This window comes from Sus scrofa, chromosome 2 (genome assembly GCF_000003025.6).
Source record: "Sus scrofa isolate TJ Tabasco breed Duroc chromosome 2, Sscrofa11.1, whole genome shotgun sequence".
NCBI classification, from domain to species: domain Eukaryota; kingdom Metazoa; phylum Chordata; class Mammalia; order Artiodactyla; family Suidae; genus Sus; species Sus scrofa.
In genome coordinates, this window is record NC_010444.4 from 11399732 (window position 1) to 11421315 (window position 21584).

At 39.6% G+C, this 21584-nt stretch overlaps 1 protein-coding gene and 1 long non-coding RNA gene across 3 annotated transcripts; one reads left to right on the forward strand and one right to left on the reverse strand.

Moving 5' to 3' along the window:
- MS4A2 (membrane spanning 4-domains A2) lies at positions 684 to 20583 on the reverse strand. 2 transcript variants are annotated; one of them, NM_214092.2, is given in 8 exon segments: positions 745 to 3472; positions 4426 to 4524; positions 5291 to 5446; positions 5981 to 6037; positions 8224 to 8358; positions 9183 to 9306; positions 10373 to 10510; positions 20317 to 20469. In NM_214092.2, coding segments are annotated over 7 exon segments (732 nt in total). In that variant the 5' UTR covers positions 10435 to 10510; positions 20317 to 20469; the 3' UTR covers positions 745 to 3373.
- Positions 5453 to 6070, forward strand: LOC110259254. Its single transcript, XR_002341477.1, has 2 exons — positions 5453 to 5775; positions 5954 to 6070. It is a non-coding gene; the product is annotated as an uncharacterized LOC110259254 (long non-coding RNA).

A 21584-nucleotide genomic window follows, 5' to 3' on the forward strand; every position in this document is an offset into this window, starting at 1 on the left:
GAAAAACCCAGCCCTGGAACATAAGGCTAACCGTACTTACAACAATTAGGATGATGCAGATCAGACTACTTCATGGTTGTCCATTTCAAGATGACCTTCAGAATTATTGGGGAATTTTCTTTTCTGAGACTGTTTTTAGAAAGACTTTTGATTAGCTTTTGTCAGGAGAGTTTAGAATGCGTGTTATTGCCCCAGATGTCTTGCTGGACCACACAGACCATGCATCAAAGAGCATCACATAGCTCTGATGGCTGTTGCTATTCCAACCACAAACTTAGTAGTTGTGATGAACAAAAATCCTTAATATCTAAAAGCATTGAAGGTGGAGGCAGGAAGGGCCTCTGGGATTTTTTGTTTTCAGATGGAAAAACTGAGGTTCTCGAAGGGCAAAGCCCTCACCATGTTCACAGAGCCTAACAAACACATTAGGGTCAGGACCGACTTGTAAAATGTGTCGCACGGCCCAGGTTCCTTTCAACTTTATCCCACAGTTTATTGATGAGATGGCTGATGATTGTTTTTTACCACCTGTGTTCTGTTCACAGAGTTATTCATAAATTTTCTGGTTGATAAGACATTGCTAAAAAGGAGGACTCCGGAATCTTGGTCTTTAAGATCACTGACACTTCGGTTCCCTATTATCCTTGATCAGTCTCCACCCTCATAAACACTCAGACAAGAAATCAAGTTAAATGATTCTGATTTATTGAAGAAATACCCATAATCGACGATACATCAAGGATCTTGTAAGTACACTAATAGTACACGCTAATACATGGCATCATGGGGTAAAGGGGTTATGAAGCAAAAAATTATGGTTGCATGAATAAGTGTGCATTAGGTAGTCTTCATGGAGAAGATAACCTTGCAGTTGACATTTCAAAAAAGATAATTTGGGGCAGTGAATGTGTGAAAAGCATGCCCGTTGTGTTCTCAGTCTATGCTTGATGTGAGCATGTGATAAAAAGCAGGCAGGGGCAGAAAAAATATCAGAATGAACTGGAACAAAAAAACAAAAAACAAACAAAAAAAAACATGCGAGTATACGGGATATACACGGTCAACAGTGTGGTTAAAACAAAATTAGGTGGAAGAGAGAGGGGTGTAATATTTGTAAAGACTGGCTGGATCCACTTCTAGAGGTCCTGGTGGGTCAGATCTAGGAGTTTGGATGTGAGTATATTTGCTACGCAAGTGATATGATTATACCTATGGATGATCAAGAATGGAGATACAGCTTTGCAAGCTATGCAGTGAAAGGGTATATTTTATGCCACTCTGAAGTTTGGAGAAAAAAATCTTATTTAAGAAAAACGAAATTTGAAAACCTTAGGTCATGGGGTCAGATAAGCATAACAATTCATTTAATCATTGGTTGTGTCGTTATGTGATCACTTTCATAATCTGGAGAAATTAACATCTACTTATTACTTAAAAAAAAAAATAATGATGGCCTCACTAGCGGCATATGGATGTTTCCAGGCTAGGAATTGAAACTGAGCCACAGCTATGGTAACACTGGATCCTTTAACCCACTGCACCTCCTGGGGATTGAACCCACGCCTCTGCAGTGACCAAAGCCCTTGCAGTCAGATTCTTAACCCACTGCTCCGTGGCAACTCCTACTTATCACTTTTTAATCTTAGCATTCCAAATAAATAAATATTCTTAATGCTTTTATTAATGAATTTGTGAATACCTCAAGCTGATTTTTTCAGTCCCTCCACAGGACTGCTTTTTTTTTTTTTTTTTTTTTTTTTAACTTGGGCTAATAGTGTAAACTCTTCTTCCTTCTTTTAGAAATAAAAATGTCAACAGCAACCAAATCATATGGCCGAGCTTAACTTTTCTTCACTATCTTCTGTTCACAGTCTCTTTCTTACATCAGGTATATACCCCTATTCTCTCTCTCAAAATACTTCTGCAAATGCTTTATTCATTTACTCATCACTATAACCCTGTTTGAATGTCTCTGCACCTTTTACATTCATTCACTATCAGTATTTTCTTTGCCCCTTTTCTGTGACTTATCTGGAGTCAATTTAGCACTACTGATTTTTTTTTTTCTCTTGCCCAAGCCAGCAGATACTGTCTCTGATGGTTACTTTGTCTCTCTTCCTCTGACCTCTCCCTACTTTGGGCTACTTGCTCTACGTCATTTCGCAATGCATTTTTCTGCTTAATTCTCTTATCTTCTACTCAAGATATTTTCTTTCCTTTTCTGCTCTGATTATAAGCATGTAAAAGTTAACCTGGCTTGACTTTTATTTCTAAATAATTCTCTTAGAGTGTTAATCTGCCTCACTTCATAATGATGCCTCCTAGGAGTTACTGTTGTGGCTCAGTGGTCAACGAATCTGATGAGGAACCAAGGGGTTGCAGGTTCGATCCCTGGCCTCGCTCAGGGGGTTAAGGATCTGGCATTGCTGTGAGCTGTGGTGTAGGTTGCAGAGGCAGCTCGGATCCCTCGTTGCAGTGGCTCTGGCGTAGGCTGGCTGCTACAGCTCCAATTAGACCCCTAGCCCAGGAACCTCCATATGCCACGGGTGTGGCCCTAGAAAAGGCAAAAAGACAAAAAAAAAACAAAGTCTCTCCTATAGTGATATAAAATCTCTCTCACCAAATTTCATCTTCAACCAACACTATTCGATACCATCAGGCACTCTTAAATTGCATTTCGCTTTGCTTTCTTAAAGATGACAACCTAAAACTGAGCTTAATCTAGGTCTGCCTGTACTCCCCACTTATCAATTCATATTTCTTCCTGTCACTTCTTTCAACATCACCAGTGTTCTTTGATCTCAGACCTGAACATGTAATGTGTTAAATAACCAATTGCTTCTCTTTATCCTTTAATTCAACTTGTTAACAAGAAGACCAATTACTCTTACTCAGTGTGAAAGAGAAAAGTGTGAAAAACTTAGTCTTTTCTCAGTGTATGTTTGCTGGATGGACTCTGCCCTCAAGGCGCTGACAGTCCTGTAGGGTGGCTGTATCACACAGGTCTGCAGATCAAGTGAACTCTAATAGCCAAATATTATCACACTGTCAACTCTCAACCAGCTTTCCTTTTGTTTTCCCTATTTGCGTAGTTCTAGGCGCACAGTAAATGCTTCCTAATTATGTGTTGAATTCCCAGAAAGGATGGATGTGACAGCAAAGAAAATAAGAAAAATAGGAGCCTATCATATCTACAAAGGAACAGGGGATTTAAGTGAATGAAAACAACAAAAACAGAATATTGCCATCTGAAGAATAAATCATAATGTAACATTGGCAGATATAGAAAGAATGGAAATTTTGCCAGTGGCCCTGAAACAAAGGGCTTTCTAAATCCTTTGTTGTGAGTTAGAATGTTCTGGACACATGATTCTTATGAATCAGGGGCAGAAGCTATCTCCTTTCGCTCTTCTAACTCACTGTAAATTGGCGAATATATGTTTACTTCTTCATAAAGACGATCTTCTGGAATCTGATGAGGGAAAAAAAACAATTAGTATCCATCACCAAGTTTTTTATGCCACTAGGAAACTTGCTTAAGGGGTGTATTTCATCTCCTTTTGCTCTTCTGAACCTCACAATCTCCCATTACACTCTAATTAGTTCCTCCATCTCCAACGAAACAAGCCAGATTGGCTGGCTAATTGGGTCCAATGGTGAGGCTATTATGTGTCTGAAATTTGGTAGATCACTTGTCTTATTTATCTTTGGAGGAAAGCAATCAGAAAAGGCAGTCTATTCTGGGACAGAAATTAAGCCCAGATATCTGAGTGTTTCCATCATACGGTACCTGCATATGCATCTCTCATACTCAACATACATCAAAGCATCTATATTTTCTGACATTTAGAGATCCTATTTTCCTAACCTTCAGTCACAAGCATTTATCATGATATTTGTGAGTGGAAAACTTGATGCAAAACATGAGATTTAGAATCTAATTAAAAATAATACAGACAAACTAATTTATAAAACAGAAACACACTCACAGATCTCAAAATCAAACTTATGGTTACAAAAGGGGAAACATGAGGAGAAGGGATAGGCTAGGATTTGGGGATTAACATATGCAAAGTACTATGTATAAAACAGATAACTAACAGGGATCTAGTATATAGCACAGGGAACGCTCCCCAATATTCTGTGCTTATCTGTATGGAGAAGAATCTGAAAAAGAATATATATACCTGTGTGTGTGTGTGTTTATGTGAATAACTTTGCTGTATACCTGACACTAACACAACACTGCAAATCAACAATATTTCAATAAATTTTAAAAAATGAGATTTAGAAACCAAAATACTGCAACTTAGAGAAAATTTTCTTGAAAGAAATGTCATAGGAAACCCAGGTCATATTTTTTAAGCAACAAGGCTCAAGTTTTTTAGCTGATCATTTAGGATTCAGTCTAAGGCATCTGCCTACCTTATTTCTTTCAAGTATTTCTCTGACCCCATAGATGGTCAGTAACACAGCACTGCAGAACCCCAGAATGGTGAGAAAGAGGATCATCGCCACAATTTCCTGTTGAGCAATAACCACCGAGAACCAAAAAGACAAATAGAAGTAAGTTAGAGAAAGACAAATGCCATATGAGATCACTCATATGTGGAATTTCATGTAAAATGATGCAGAAGAACTTACAAAACAGAAACAGACTCAAAGATTTTGAAACCAAACTTACAGTTACCAAAGAGGAAATGTGGGGGCGGGGGGGACAAATTAAGCGGTTGGGATTAATATATGCAAACTACTATATATAAAATATTCAGGTAACAAGGAGCAACTGTATAGCACAGGGAAATCTACTCAATACCGTGTAATGATCTATATGGGGGGAAAATCTGAAAACGAATGGATAGATGTATCTTAAACTGATTTACTTTGCGCACATCTTGAGGGAACACAACTTGTACATCAACTGTACTCCAATAAAATTAATTAAAAAAAGAAGATGGCAAGTGGAGTCACAAGGTAGGTGCCCCCAAAGGGTGCCGCCTTATTGCAGCCCCGTTGTCACCACCCCACCCCCAACACGATCAGTTCCTATAAAATGACACACACATGGGAAAATCTAGAAATGGTTATTCAAGGCCGATGCCTCCACCCTTGCCCAGCTCAGCTAGGGGTGGGGGAAGGAAGCAGTCACATCTCCAGGCATGAACCTACGGAACACTTGCATTGTGTGATATTGCAGTTGCAAGAAAGGATTGTGTTCATGGAAAGGAAAAGAAGGTGTCTTACTTAGGTTAGGACCCAGAATCTTCGCCATCCCATAAGAGATACATACAGTGGAAAAGGAAGCTGTGGAGCAGAAGTCATTCTCATAGATGTTCCGGCAATTGGAGGCATAAGATGAGCTCTTCTTTAGGTTGATGATCAGGATGACCGTTCCTACTCCTGCAGCTATGCTGCTGATGGTGTTTGCTCCCAGCATTCCTCGTAGCTGATAACAAGGACCAACATTTAGACTTGGTCCTGCACCTGTTGCAGTATTCAACAAACCTGTCTGCATTTCAAGGCTGGATAGAACCAGTAAACTCTGAATTTATTCCAAATGCAAATTAAAAACGGAAATCTTGAAATGTACATATTTAATAAGGACCTGTAACTTTCCTTCTAGGGCTTCATTCAGGACCACCCACATGGATATGCATGGTCTCTCCTCAAATAGACTCCTTAATTGGATACAAATAATTTATTGAACACAGGACTACCCTTATGAGGACAGAACTGGCTTGAGAGTTGGATTTTTTTTTTCCAACAAGTGTCAAGGTAATTACACTTTATTGTTTTTAAGTGATACAATTGATATTTTAACAATTATATTTTTAATGATTATATCCAACACAAAGTAGGTTGGGAAAGAATCACATATTTACAATCACCCATAAGAGATGATGACATGTCTTCATCAAGGCTCTTAAAATTAAATTTTTCTTACCTTCTCCAGGATGGACAAAGACAGATTGCAACTCACCAGATATATTGCCTGTTTCTCTTCAGACATAACTGACAAAAATCCAGAAATAGCAAACTGTCCAAAAGGGAGGAGGAAAAAAAAAAAAAAGCACAGTGGGTCTCCGTGCCTCTCTGCGTCCTTTTCATCCCTAACCTCCAAATAAAAAGTAAAGTTGTGGGTATTCTATAAAGCTATCCTTTAATTTTTATTTATTTTAAAATTTTATGATTTTTATTCCCTAGAGAGAGCTTCTCAAAATTCCATGCACGTATAAATTCTGTAAGGGTCTTATTAAAATGCAAATCCTTACTCAGTCAGCCCTGAATGGGACCTGAGATTCTGCATTTCCACCAGCCTCCAAGGTGATGGCAACGCTGAGGGTATATGGGTCACTTTAAGAGTAGTATATGGGGAGTTCCTCTCGTGGTCCAGTGGTTAAGGAACCCAGGTAGGATCCATGAGGATGCAGGTTCAATCCTGGCCTTGCTCAGTGGATTAAGGATCCAGCGTTCCCATAAGCTGTGGTGTAGGCTGCAGACTCAGCACAGATCATGTGTTGCTGTGGCTGTGGTATAGGCCAGTGGCTGTAGCTCTGATTCGATCCCTAGCCTGGGAACTTCCATATGCCACAGATGCGGCCCTAAAAAGCAAACAAACAAACAAATGAACAAAAAAAGCAAATACTGTATGATATAGTGTGGCAGCATCTGGATGACAATGTTACGCCACCACTCTCACTGTACTGTAATCATTTGCTTGTATGTGTGTTACAGGGTCATCTTCTTTGGGCAAGAAACGTGTGTCTGTCTCCAGAGTATGACATATATCAGTGAGACATACAGTAATAATGAAAATAACATGGGGAAACATTTAGTGAAAATATAAACCAAGAGCACATGGTCAAAACAAAATTTCAAAGATTCAGATTGTATGATGAGTTGAAAGTCACCTAATAAGCTATGTGTTTGGAATGAAAAGACAGTCAGAGGAAGTTGCAAGTAAAAAACATGGCAAAGATTCAAGAAGAGTTCTAAACAAGTGACCCCTGCGACCTGAGTAGTTAGCAGAGTACCAAGCCAACGTGATCTTTTCCAGGGCTAAGATACATGCATGCACGGCCCTGGAGAGCAGACTTGTGACTGGTGGGGTGAGGGAGGGGAGTGAGAGGGACAGGAAGTTTGGGGTAGGTAGTTGCAAACTATTCCATTCAGAATGGATAAGCAACGGGGGTCCTACTGTATAGCACAGGGAACTATATCCAATCTCCTGGGTTAGAACATGATGGAAAATAGTATAAAAAAAAGAATGCATGTATATATACGTGTATGTGTGCGTGTGTGTGTGTGTGTGTGTATAACTAGGTCACGTTGCTATATAGCAGAAATTGAAGCAACATTGAAAATCAATTATCCTTTAATAAAAAATTTAAAAAATAAGCTAGGAGTTCCCGTCATGGCACAGTGGTTAACAAATCCGATTAGGAACCATGAGGTTGCGGGTTCGATCCCTGGCCTTGCCCAGTGGGTTGGGGATCCGGCGTTGCCGTGAGCTGTGGTATAGGTTGCAGGCGCGGCTCGGATCCCGCATTGCTGTGGCTCTGGTGTAGGCCGGTGGCTGTGGCTCCGATTGGACCCCTAGCCTGGGAATCTCCATATGCTGTGGAAGCAGCCCTAGAAAAAAAGGCAAAAAGATAAATAAATAAATAAATAAATAAATAAATAAATAAAAATAAGCTATGTCCTTGTGAGTGAAGTGTTGATACAAACAAACAAACAAACAAAAACAAATGCAAGGAGTTCCCGTTGTGGCTTCAGTGGGAAGGAACCTGACTAGTATCCATGAAGATGCAGGTTTGATCCTTGGCCTTGCTCAGTAGGTTAAGGATCTGGTGTTGCCGTGAGCTGTGGTGTAGGTTGCAGATGTGGCTTGGATCCTGCGTTGCTGTGGCTGTGGCGTAGGCTGGCAGCTTCAACTCTGATTGGACCCTTGGGCTGGGAACCTCCATATGCCATGGGTACAGCTCTAAAAAGACAAAAGATTTAAAAAAAAAAAAAGTGTGCTAGCATGTTCAACACAAAGTGCTTTGTAAATTGCAAAAATGTGTGTGTGTATATATGTGTATATATATATATATATATATATATATATATTAGAATATATTTCATCTAAATTTTCAAATAAGCAACTGGTTAGATCTGATCTGGACTAAAAAAAAGCCAGGTGCAGTGTTATTTCAGAGTCAGTTGTAGGCATATACTCACCAATGCTGCTCCCCAGAATGGGTAGCCTGCTTTAAATGATGAAAAAAAGTCTTCTTTAAATTCTGAAATATTGAGAATGGAGCAGACAATCGTTCCAAAATAAAGGCATATCAAACCAACCAAAATTTGTGTTACCTGTAGAAAAATGCATATGTTTTGTTGAATAAGGAGATATTTGCCCTAAGATTACATCAATTTTCTTAGAGTTGAGCTCAAATGTAAGCAATTGACTTGGTGTCTTAGACCGCCTTGAGAAAGGATCCAAATATGACATTTTCCAGTATTTTCCTAGCCACTCTAAGAATTTATACTGGCATGACCCGATGCAGGGATGGCCAATACATTTCTCCTGTGCCTTTATTTACATCCATAGGGACATCAATAATGTCTCTTTCCATCTAAGTGAGGATAAAGATTACAAATCCCTCACAATATCATAGTAACCCATTAGCCACTGACCAGAGTAGGCAGGTCCTATCTGCTATTCTTCTTCTTATTTTATTTTATTTTATTTTTTAATTTTTTGCTTTTTAGGGCAGCACCCATGGCATATGGAAGTTCCCAGGCTAGGGGTCGAATTGGAGCTACAGCTGCTGACCTGCACCACAGCCATAGCAATGCAGGATCTGAGCCGTGTCTGAGACCTACACCACAGCTCATGGCAACGCTGGCTCCTTAACCCACTAAGCAAGGCCAGGGATCAAACCCAAGTCCTCATGCATACTAGTCAGATTTGTTTCCACTGAGCCAGGACAGGAACTCCCCTAGCTGCTATTCTTATTTTACTCTTCATGAGGAAATGCTTCTTTCTACCCAACAGGGCCCAGTGAGTGTCAACTCTTCATCTACCAGATTTTTCACTCCTCATGAGTCTGAGTGGGGCAGTAACACTGATGCCACCAAATACCCTTTCTTAAGCCAGTCTTTATTCTAGCTGAGGTTGGAGCAGACTCACTCACCCCCAGGAATTCCAGCTCCTTCTTCAAAAAAGTCAGCCATGTACGGCGTGGTGGGGGTGGGGTATCCTCCTCCTGTAAGACGTTCTCATGGAGAGGTACTTCTGATAGTTCAATTTCAGATGCACTGCAAAGTTGAAACAGAAATGCCATCGTGAGAAAATTCTAGCTCCCTGTGCAACGCTTTCAACGGACGGAAAGTGGAATTGTGCTTATTTATTTTTTCAGAACGATTCGGCAATTAACATCTTTATTGTAATGGATAAGAAACTCTGAGGCTCAGAGGGTTCAAGTTAGTGGCCAAGGTCACTGTCACATCAGGGGAAGAATAGCAGAAGAAAATGGAACCCAAACCATGCCAGGTCTTCTTATTCTTAATCCAGAATTATTACTAGGTTGTTTCCTATTAATCTATGCCGATGAATAAAAATAAAAACTATCAAACAGACATGTTTACCTATGTCTTTTGACCAGAAATGTATCTGAAAATATTTTGTCACCATCACAGTGAATTTCATTTCCTGTGCTTTGAAGAGTTTCTTGGTCTCGATTCTTATTTTCATCCTCAGAGGAGTCTAGCTGGAAATACTGTCTCTTCAAAAGGGTTGGAGTGTACTTAACTTTTTGCAATGACATTCAATTGATATTGTTCCCAGCGCTCTGTTTTCAGCTTCTACAACCCTGAAAGGAAAGTCTTGCTTCCTTTCCATTTTATTTCCTTGTCTCCGTCTTTGATATTCAGAGGAAAAGTAAACTATGCCTCTCCATCAGATTTCACTCCAGGAACATTCTCCCTCTAAACAGTGGGGCAGGATCCCACAGCTTGAGGTTCACAAAAATTAACCAGAAAGAAGCCCAAGGTCCTTTTGGAAATTTTCTGTCCTTAACACACATCAGACACGGGGGCAAGAGACCTGTAATGACGGTACAAATTCCCCTACTGCGTACCCAGAATACAAGCCACTTAGTTAGAAAACTTCAGTTGTTCTCCGTGTACAAGCTGACAAAAATCTCCCTCCCCATCAACCAGAGGGAACTACCGAAAAAGTCTAACAAATAACTTCTTTTTACTCAGGATATTAGTTAACACAGATGGGTTCATGCCTAAGTTCATCATTTGGCATCTCCCCAGCATTGTGACTGCCTCTGGTTCAGTAAACGATGGAATAGAAAAAATAATGGCCTGTACCTACCTGGAGGGCCTTTGTGGTTCTGGAAGAGCAAGATCTGTTCTGCTCCTACCTTCTGTGTCCATTTGTCATTAACCGAGAGATCCAGTGGTGAAGAAAAGTGTTACAGTGAGCCTTGGTGGGCTTCCTCCCTCAGCGTCTCTGGAAGGTCAGTTAAAATGGGTTGGCACATGACATTGATGACTATCTGCCTGCTTAAGACATTGGTCAGAAAGATAAGTTTCTCGGCTGATTCAGATCCACAGGGTTTTTCTTGTTATAATGAAGAGCAAAGCTGGGTGGGCTGCTGAATAGCGTCGAGTGTCAAATGGGGAGATTTGAGATGCCTGGAGGATAATTCTGCTTGAAACCAGCAAGATTTACATAACCTAAAAACTAGTGGAGACTGGGGAAAATGAGAGAGAACTGCAGGATTCAAAGAGATGATGCTTCTTTCCTGGAGCTTTCTCTACTGGTGACCCAGTTCAGCCATTTCTATGCCAGAAGTTCCTCACTTGTCCCTCAGGCATGCTTGGCTTCACATGTACTCTAAGGCCGAAGCACTGTTTGCAAGTATGAAAATATGTGTGCCTTTGTCTCTGAATCTCTGAATTTGTCTCTGAATTCAGTATTTATTGTCTCTCTTGGGAGGTTCCATTGCTGCTCAGTAGGTTAAGAACCTGACTACTATCTATGAGGACGTGGGTTTGATCCCTGGCCTCGCTCAGTGGGCTAATGGTCCAGTGTTGCCATGGCTGTGGTGTAGGTCGCAGATATGGCTCTGAGTTGACCCCTAGCCTGGGAACTTCCATATGCTGCAGGTGCAGCCCTAAAAAGCGAAAAAAGAAAAAAACTAGGAGAATGGATGTGTGCATATGTATGGCTGGGTCACTTTGCTGTACAGAATAAATGATCACAACCTTGCAAATTAGCTATACTTCAATATAACTTAAAAAATAAATAAAGCATGGGAAAAATACACCACACAAAAACCAATAAAAAGGTAAAAAAAAAAAAAAAAGACTCATGGTCCACTAAAACATTAGGTTGACCCTCTACTGCCTTGATTTTTGTGATGGCAAGATTGAACTCTGGAAACAATAAGGAGCATGAACTTGAGAACAAATACTATGAGGAAATCTAAGCAGGGTTGCACTGAGTGGTTTGCCTAAATTAGGATCAGAGCTAAACTATTGTGTCCATTTGAATAGCACAACTAGCCAGACCACAGCAAAATGAAATGCAGGTGAGAGTCACAGATTTGGGACTACTTTATTTCAGTATATATATATATACTGAAATATATATATATATATCCTTGAATGGCTCCTTATTAAACTGTAAGATACTACAAATTGTCCCTCTCTGCACCTGTATTTTCTCTGATTTATGATAAAAATTCCTTTCTCTAAGAAACTCAAGATGTTTGGGTAAACAGGGGGCACAAAAGAGACATTGGCAAAGCTTTCGTAACAAAAATGTATTAACCACGTGCCATCTTCCCACTGTGCCTTCAGGAACTGGCGGACCTGACCAGAATGTTATTGGAATTCATAAACTCTATTCACTTATTCATTCATCCAAAAGGGACTTAAAGCTCCACATCAGGCACTGAGTGTGCAGATGTGAACATCGTGGTCCATACCCTTGTCCAGCTCCCAGTCTAGCAGAATCGAACAAGGGTGAATGATGTGATATTACCCATGGGGCAGAGGCTGCTGGAACACACAGGAGGATGTAACAGTTCTATTTGTTAAAGAGTATGGAGAACTCAAGGAAGAGATTCCCAGAGAAAGTCACATTTGAGCCAGACTTCAAATGGCAGCAGCCTCAGACGTTTTTCTTCACTTGCTTCTGGCTCAGTGAAATGACACTACATCCCCTGGAAGAAGGACTTTAAGAAATGCCCGTTTATGGTGTTTTCTGGAACTAGTGTGTTTGCAGAGGATAATTAGGAATTAAACTCTAGAATTAGACAGGAAATAGATTGAAGATGGTCATTGGTGTTTGGACAAGATGCTATTTCGTGAGACTTTTCAACAGACACTGGCAAAATGCAACTCCTTAGCGGAGGTATATTTTGTGACCTCCAACTTTTTCACATTCCAGTTTTCATCAGCATCTTCCCCTCCAGCTTTCTGAGATGCTTATCATCTTTTGTGCCCTCCCCTTGGGTCCTGATGGACATACTCTTTCATCTTTCATAACAGTAAACCTTGAAATATATGACAAAGTTGTGGTTTTTTTGGTGGGGGCAAAATTATCAAGATGAGTTTTAATCGCCGCCTCTGCCTGAACGGAAGAGATAATACCGTTAACATCGCTCACCCAGCCACATATATTTCCTCCTTCTGGCAGCACATCTGTCCATGCTTTTCACCCACTCATCATCCAGCTTCCTCTTTGACAACTAAAGTTCTTTCTCTCAGATGCTGAGTTTATTTCCCCTAACTCCAAAGAAATTCACTTTGAGATCTCATCTGAATAATTGTTTTCTCAAACTCAATGTTCAATTCACTTAAAATCCATATGCATGAATTAGCACGTTGCAAACTGAAAGTTGCTATTGCTTTGGGGTATTTTCTGATACTCCCAAAGGAATCCCAGTCTGTCTATCTGTCTCTCTCCCTGTCTTCCCACTCTCGTTCCAGAGTCAAGAGCCAGAGTCAAGTATGGCTCATATGAGCCAGAGCCAAGTATGGCTTTGATAAGTATGATTAAGAAGTGAGAGAGGCTGAGACTAATACCAAGCTCCCACTGTTCCATGGGAAATTTGCTTATAAAAATGAAGAAATGAGACAATATGGTACACAGCACAAGACAAGAGGTTCTAAAAAGCAAAGCAAACAAACAAAAAATACTAAAGTTAAATAAACAAGGCAATAAATTTAGGATAATTGCTGCCAGATTTCTTACCTTTAGGAAACAGTTAATAAATAAACATTGGGGTAAAATATAGTTCTAAAAAAAAAAAAGGAACAGAGAGTTCCCAGTAAAAATGAAAATTCTAGGTCTGTTACAACAGGGAAATAGGAAAGTGCTAAAAAGGGAAGGAAGGGGAGGGGGCATGTCAGAACTACACAGAACCAACTCAGTTCCCAAAGGCCAAAGCTGGTACAATTTGAGCAACAAAATGAATATTGGTCATAAACCAAAGAGTAATATAAACATCCATGAGTCCATACTGACATAAATTATTTAATAAATAAATGAGAGAAAAGGATAATCTTTTTTTTTTTTTTGGCCACACCCAGGAGTCAAACATTCACTATAGCTGTGACCCAAGCCACAGAATGGACAATGCCAGATCCTTAACCCAGTGCACCACCAGGGAAATCTGAGAAGGGACAAATCTTTACAGAAAACTTCAAGTAAGTGAAGAAGAAAAGAGGGAGGTAGAAAAAGCACCTTTCAACCATCACGGTAGTAATTGCCATAGGCAAAAATCTATATGTGGGTGGTAAAATTAGTGGATGAAATTTTGAGAAGAAATATGATATTTGCATAGCCTCAAAAGGTCCTCTCTTAAATATTTATTATGGTGGTGGTTTTAGCAGATGTCAACATTTGTTTTCATATTTCTCTCTCCAGAAGGTGGAGCTCATTTCTTCTCCCCTTCATTGTGGACTGGACATATGAACTCACTTCTAATGAATAAAGGATGAAAAAGAAATAGTAGTGACTTCATAGTGAGGACACCTGGCAGACACCACTTCATCAAGTCATTGTGGTTAATTTCTCCAGTGACGTCACACTGGTATCTTGAGTGTCCTGATGAGGTTCGATAAGAAGAGCACTTACCTCTTCTCCCCAAAACATAAATCTAGCCAAATCATGGGATAGTATCAGACAGACCCAACTGAAGAGACACTCTACTAAACACCTACACAATTCTTTACAAAAATGTCCAGGTCATGAAAAACAAAGGTAGTCTGAAAAACAGTCACAGGTGAGAAGAGGCTAAGGAAACAGAACAACCAGCTGCAAAGTGGTACTCAGGACTGACTCTTGGAACAGGAAGGGGGCATTATTGGAAAAACTGATGAGGCCTCAATGAAGTCTATGGTTTAGTGTTGCATAGATGACATGCCCAATGTTTTGATAAATGTACCATGTTTATGTAAGATGCTAGTATTAGAGAAGTCTGGATAAAGAGTATATGGGAATGCGGTACTATCTTCACATCCCTTCCAACAACCTAGAAATATTGCAAAGTAAATAGTTAAAATTAATCCACAGTTTAAAAATATGTTCAGCTTTGGCCTATGTTCTTTTAACTGTTTTTCATTGAATATCTATAATAATAAGGTACTGTAATACATTATTGTAATAATGTATCTACAATAATACATATCTGGAGATGTAACAACAAAGTCTTCCTCTTTTCAATGTTAGAGAGGTTATCTATGCCATTTCAATGAGAGAGAAAAATGTAAGGGTATATATTTATCTTTAAAGAAGAAAGGAAATGGCCTTCATTTGTAGATATAAATATAACAAAAGCTGAGCAAGATATTGAAAGGAAAAATGATCTAATTAAAAAGAATAAAATGACTTGCAAGAAGAAAATATAAATGATACCGCTTAATATCATAAATTACAAAAATAATATTTCATTTCCCACCAAATCAGTCTATGATTTTAAGTCAAAATTGCAAAACATGTTAGTTTTAACAAGTGATTTTAAAATTTGTATAGAGATATAAAAATCCAAGTGTAGCAAGAAAATGATTTTTAAAATATTCATGTAGAGAAATTTGATAATCAAAATAATTATATTATGTGCCTAAAACAATATGGTATTTTCATAGCAAAGAAGCCCTTGAAATAAGAAATTCTCAAATAGTGTCATGTGCGAATATAAACTCGAGTGTGGCAAAAGATGGGATCCATTCAGTGAAAAGTTCTGGGTTGCTGAAAGGAGGATGATGATAATGGTGCAAACAATAGTGTCACTCTACAGAAAAAGTAAATTACAGACGTAGTAAAGCTTACAATGCAAAAGCTTTAAACTTTAATAAGAAAAGGTATAATAATGTCTCCATGGCCTTGAGGCAAGGAAGATTTTCTTGCACAAAATACACAAGGCATAAAGCATGATGAAAAGTGAGTAAACATGACCACAACAGCCATATGCGGTGGAGAAATAACAAGATTTTAAAAACATCCAAATAAAGCAAAACACGATCAGAAGGAGAGAAGACATTTGGAACGTATATTATTTAAATAATAGAACATAATGTATGTGTTCGTGAGACTTCCAATTCCAGAGGTACATGAAATGTCTAGTGTGGTTAGATTAGAGCTTGATTCCTCTTTTCTAAAATTCTCTTACGTTGCCTTCGGCTTAATAATGAGGTTGGTTTTTGTCACTGCCACTGATAACTTCTAGTTCTAGTTCTACCTCAATTCACAAATATGATGAAAGGGAAGGTCATGTTTCACAAATGTACCAAAGGAGAAAGGGAAGGGGAGAGACAAATTAGGAATATGGGATTAACAGATACAAACGACTACACATAAAATAGATAAGCAACAATGATTTACTGTATAGCACAGGGAAGTATATTCAATATCTTGTAATAACCTATAATGGGAAAGAATATGAAAATATATATATATATAAATGAATCACTTTGCTGTACACCTGAAACTAACACAATATTGTAATTCAACTCTACTTCAATTTAAAAATGGTTAAGAAAGTTAAAAAAAGTTTCAAAGAAAGCCCCATAATGATGATGGCTCCACAACTGAATCAAGTCCTGGGCCAGGGGAAGGTCATGGCTAATGCAATTAAGAATGGAATTGATCTAATGGATTTAAATTTATCACAGTGGATCGCTGTAGCACAGGATGAGGTTAACTCCACCAAAATCCCCAAGTTGCCATCAGTCTGGGGATCCATAGAATGGATGCTGGAGAGGCAACCACACTGTTCACCAAGGCTGTCAATACTTTATTTTATTTTTTGTCTTTTTAGGGCCACACCTGTGGCATATGCAGGTTCCCAGGCTAGGATTGAATCAGAGCTGTGTAGCTGCTGGCCTACACCACAGCCACAGCAACGTGAGATCTGAGCCGTGTCTGCGACCTACACGACTACATTGCTAATGGCAATGCCAAATCCTTAACCCACTGAGCAAGGCCAGAGATCAAACCTGCATCCCCATGGATGCTAGTCAGATTCATTTCCACTGAGCCACGATGGGAACTCCCCAGCTATCAGCATGTTTTGATCAAAATTTGTTAGCAGATATATTTGTGAAAATACATGTTTTTGTTTTTAATTTTTAAATTTTTATTATAATGATTTTTATTTTTCATCATTATAGCTGGTTTACAGTGTTCTGTCAATTTTCTACTGTACGGCATAGTGAGCCAGTTACGCATACTTGTATACATTCCTTTTTCTCACATTATCCTGCTCCATCATAAGTGACTAGACATAGTCCCCAGCACTACACAGCAGAATCTCATTGCTAATCCATTCCAAAGGCAATAGTCTGTATTGTTCCCAAACATCCCGCTCCCTCCCCACCCCCTTGGCAATCACAAGTCTTTTCTCCAAGTCCATGATTTTCTTTTCTCTGGAAAGTTTCATTGTTTTAAATAACATAAAATAATAGGAAACAGAATTAAATAATGAAAAATGATAATACAACTATTACTATAAAAGTCTTTCCTTCTACCAAAGTCTAAATACATTCACTGATTCTTCGTTTACTGCATCATACTCCTAAGCAACCTTCTTCTCTTTCCTACTCCTTCCAAAACACTCTACATTGCAAGTGCAATCACATTTCTAAATGTCAAGTAAGTACATGACCTGTCCACCTATCCAGTCAGGTGCTGGATTATTTAACAACTGGCATTCCAGTATTGAAGGGTGGGCTGGGCATCAGTATGTGATTTGTAGCTTTTGCCAGTCTCTGTGGTGTAAATGCCTCCACCCAAGCCCACTTTAAGCTACCAAAATTACGTTGACTTTTTCTGTGGAGTGTGGTGTGTGTGGTGTCCACACAATGGAATACTACTCAGCCATAAAAAAGAATGAAATTTTGCCATTTGCAGCAACATGGATCGACTTGGAGGGCATTAGGCTAAGTGAAATAAGTCAGACAGAAAAAGACAAATACTGTAGGATATCACTTATATGTATTACCTAAAAAATACAACAAACTAGTGAGTACAACAAAAGAGAAGCAGACTGTCAGATATTGAGAACAAATGAGTGGTTACCAGTGGGGCCAGGGGAAGAGCAGAAGAGTATGGAGGAACAAGAGGTACAAGTTATTGGGTGTGAGATAGGCTCAAGGATGTATCATGTGACATGAGGAATCTAGCCAATATCTTGTCATAACTGTAAATGGGAAGTAATCTTTAGGAGTTTCTGCTGTGGCTTATAGGGTAAGAAACCAACATAGTATTCATAGGATGCAGGTTCAATCCCTGGCCTCCCTTGGGGGGTTAAGTACCTAGTGTTGCCACAAGCTGCAGCATAAATCACAGGCGTGGCTTGATCCAGGGTTGCTGTGGTTATGGCAAAGGCAGCCACAGATATGATTCTACCACTAGCACAGGAACTTCCATATGCTGCAGGTGCAGCCATAAAAAGAAAAAAAAATTGTATAAAAAATGACAAGTAGGAGTTCCCTGGTAGCATAGCAGTTAAGGATACTGTGTGTGTGTGTGTGTTTGTGTGTGTGTGTGTGTGTGTTTTTATGGCTGTGCCCATAGCTACGGAAGTTACCAGGCCAGGGATTGAACTCCCACCAGAGTAGCAACAGCAACCCAAGCCACGGCAGCGACAATGCTGGGTCTTTAACCTACCGTACCACCAGGACACTCCAAGGTATATATTTGAGATAGAATATCTGATGTGCTACCAAGTATGTAATGTGGGGAAGTTGCTTCTGCAGCTCCTTCATAGTCAGATAGTTACTTGGTTCTATCTCCACCTTCATTCCTCACCCCTCCCTAATGCAAACCTCAGCCCAGCCTTGTTTTTTTCTTTCGAGCCCCCCAAGCGTCAAGCTCTCAAAAGTCTTCAACCCTTCTACAGTACTATTCCCCTCTTCCTGAAACACATTTCCCCTGAAGCTCTACCTAAATACATTTTGGGGGCTATGTCTGCAGCATGCAGAAGTTCCCAGGCTAGGGATCAAACCCTCACCACAGCAGTGACAATGCCAGATCCTTAACCTGCTGGGTCACCAGGGAACTCCCACCTAAATATGTTCTGATCTTCTTCCAGATTGAATTTCAGCCCATGTCACACTTTCACAAAGGAAGCCTTGTTCAGTCCTGACCAAGTCTGGATAAAGCACCTCTTTTAGTTACCCTCAGAATTTCCTCCCCTTCCCTTTTCACACCCTTATCAGTCTGAGCCTCAATAGACCAGATACTTACCTGCATCTCTCTCTCTTCTCATCATTGAAATACCAGTGCCCACCTTGGTGTCTGTCAATATGGTGGGCACTTAGCTAAAACATGTCTGATAAATAAATAAACTTTTAGTCCCGCCTGATGTAGCCATACCTTAGGGATGGTATGCTGGGTTCCCATCTTGGCTTAGTGGTAACGAAGCTGCCTAGTATCCATGAGGATGGGTGTTTGATCCCTGGCCTCACTCAGTGGGTTAAAGGATCCAGCATTGCCATGAGCTGTGGTATAGGTCACAGCCACTGCTCAGACCCCAACAGCATTACGGTGGCTGTAGTGTAGGCCGACAGCTTACAGCTCAGATTCTACCCCTAGCCTGGGAACTTGCATATGCCATAGGTGTGGCCCTTAAAAAAGACAAAATAAATAAATAAATTTTTTAAAAAAGAATGTATGTTTGCAAGGATTGAAGTCCCTCATACACAAAAACTCCAGAACTCTTCTGGAGGGAGGAAATCTATTCTAACCAACTAATTATTTTTTAATTGCAGTAGAGTTGATTTCCAATGTTGTGTTAGTTTCAGGTGTACAGCAAAGTGACTTAGTTATACATACATATTTTTTTAGCTTCTTTTCCCTTATAGTTATTACAATATATTGGGTATAGTTCTCTGTGCAATACAGTAGATCCTTGTTGGTTATTTATGCATTCTAATCACATATTTGAGTTTCTAAAATAACCATAAATATCAGGGAGAATTTTTCGCCTTCAGGTAAAATAAACTAACTGTTCTATAATTTGGTCAATTTAGCTTTTCTTTTTTTTTAAGAGAAAAAGTGTAGATTTTCTAAGAACTCCTTGGCCAAGTTCACCCATCTAGCCTTTTCTTTTTTTTTTTTTTTTAGCATTTTGACTTTAAAAAATTTTTTTTAAAGTTTTATTGACATGTAGTTGGTTTACAATGTTGTGGTCATTTCTGCTACACCCAACCAGCTTCTAGTGTGTGTCCAGCATTGTTCTGTGTTATGTGTGGCAACCAATTTACCTCTCACAGTCTCCATAGGAAAGGTTATGATCCTTGCCACCTTACAGATAAGGAAGTTGAGCATCAGGGGAGTCAAATATCTTGCCCAAGGCCACACGCCAGACATTTGAGGAGCCAGGAATCAGAACCTGGTAACCTGGCCCAAGTATCATTACTTCTCCCTTATGCAGAAACTCACTCATCAAATCCCAGCCAGACCTCAAGGATATCTGCACCCAGAGTTGTCAGCCCAATGTAGGTGTAGTCATTTGGATTCAAGAAATCTAGGGGGTGTGTGTCTGTGTGCTTGTGTGTCCATGCCCAGGTTTTTACAAAGAAATAGCTGCATATATGTGCCTAGCATTTTTTTTTAAACTACAGCACCAGAGTAATCAAATTCTAAAGGGAAATCATCCCCATAATTAGATGTCCCAAATCTCTCTTCTGCAGCCCCCTAAAAGCCTTTGCAGACAACCTCAGTGGCCCACGGGGTGGCACCTTTGACAGACAACAAGGAAAAGGGGAACTTTCTAGGGAGAGGGAATCTGTGCAATTTACCTTGGAGGTTTCAGGCCTTGGTAGAGTTCTTTCCTCTCAAGCCCATCTCGTTGCAAGCAGAAGAGTCTCAAAAACGATCATTGACGATGCCTGTGCAGAAAACAGCAACCACTCTCAACTCAGCCTTAACGTATCTTTGCCTACCCAACGCTGTAGAGAAGTTGGTGAAAATGTTTTGTTGGTGGCTGCAGGGTGTGGTGACCACATCTGGGTCTGTGGCCACATGGACTTCTCTGTGCTTCCCAAAAGTTCAGTTTTGATGAGGAAACTGGCATCAGGAGTAACTATCTTTGAGGTATTGCTTCATATGTGGTTAGAACAAGAAATCCAAGCAGAATATGGGCAGGTGGGTGTAACTGGTTGAGGAGCAGAGGTGGAACCATTATTTGTGTAGTGAGAAGAGACAGAGTCAGATTATAGCAGAAATATCTGGAGCAAGGAGGGCAGTCACATGCATTATCACATTCAATTTGCACAGGCTCTGAAAGTTTCCTTAATTTGCCAACATCATAGATACAAAAATAATGCAAATTATAGTTTAAGAGCATTTAATGATGACTATACCAGACACCGTTCTAAACGCTTTATATGTATTAACTCCTAGATTCCAACTCTTCCGGCAGAGACAAATTGCCATAATCCATTATTCAATTATAAGTTGCCATAAACTATTATTAAAGAACAGTCTGGGGGCCATAATCTCAACTTAAAAAAAAAAGCATATTAGGGCTTTGCATAGACAAACAGGGAAAGGAAAAAGCAGTGTGTGGAAGAGGGTAAAACAAAGGACTTATTCATATACCTTCAAATTAATGATAAAAATATGGACTTGGTTTAAATTCTTATATATTTTGCATACATTTGAATAAAATGAATTCAGTCCAAAAAAATCCCACAATCATATTCCACCCCATGCTTTCTTTTTCTCAAATGACATTTAAGGTGGTCTTTGATTAATTATCTTGTTAATCATTACCTCAGCATCTCAGCTTATCATGGGCAATATCCACCCTCAATCTTCCCAATTTTAGCAAATGTTATTCTTATCCACATAGTTGCCTGAGTCAGACGCCTACTTGTCCTTCTTGATCATGATTACTTATCCTACTTTATTATTATTTTTTTTTTGTGGCTGCACCCGCTGCATATGGAAGTCCTCAGGCCAGAGATCGAATCAAAGCTACAGGTGCGACCTATACCACTGCTCCAGGCTGGGGATCAGGCCAGGGATCGAACCAGTGCCTCCGCAGAGACAAGCTGGATTAACA

Bases quoted from the DNA above. Each gene is read 5' to 3' on its own strand.
- MS4A2 (XM_005660844.3), bottom strand. From the start codon at position 10,434: ATGGACACAGAAGGTAGGAGCAGAACAGATCTTGCTCTTCCAGAACCA. The intron at 9,307-10,372 runs GTAGGTACAGGC...TCAACTTTGCAG, and splicing joins GAACCACAAAGGCCCTCCAG to TGCATCTGAAATTGAACTAT. The intron at 8,359-9,182 runs GTGAGTGAGTCT...ATTTTTCTACAG, and splicing joins AGGAGCTGGAATTCCTGGGG to GTAACACAAATTTTGGTTGG.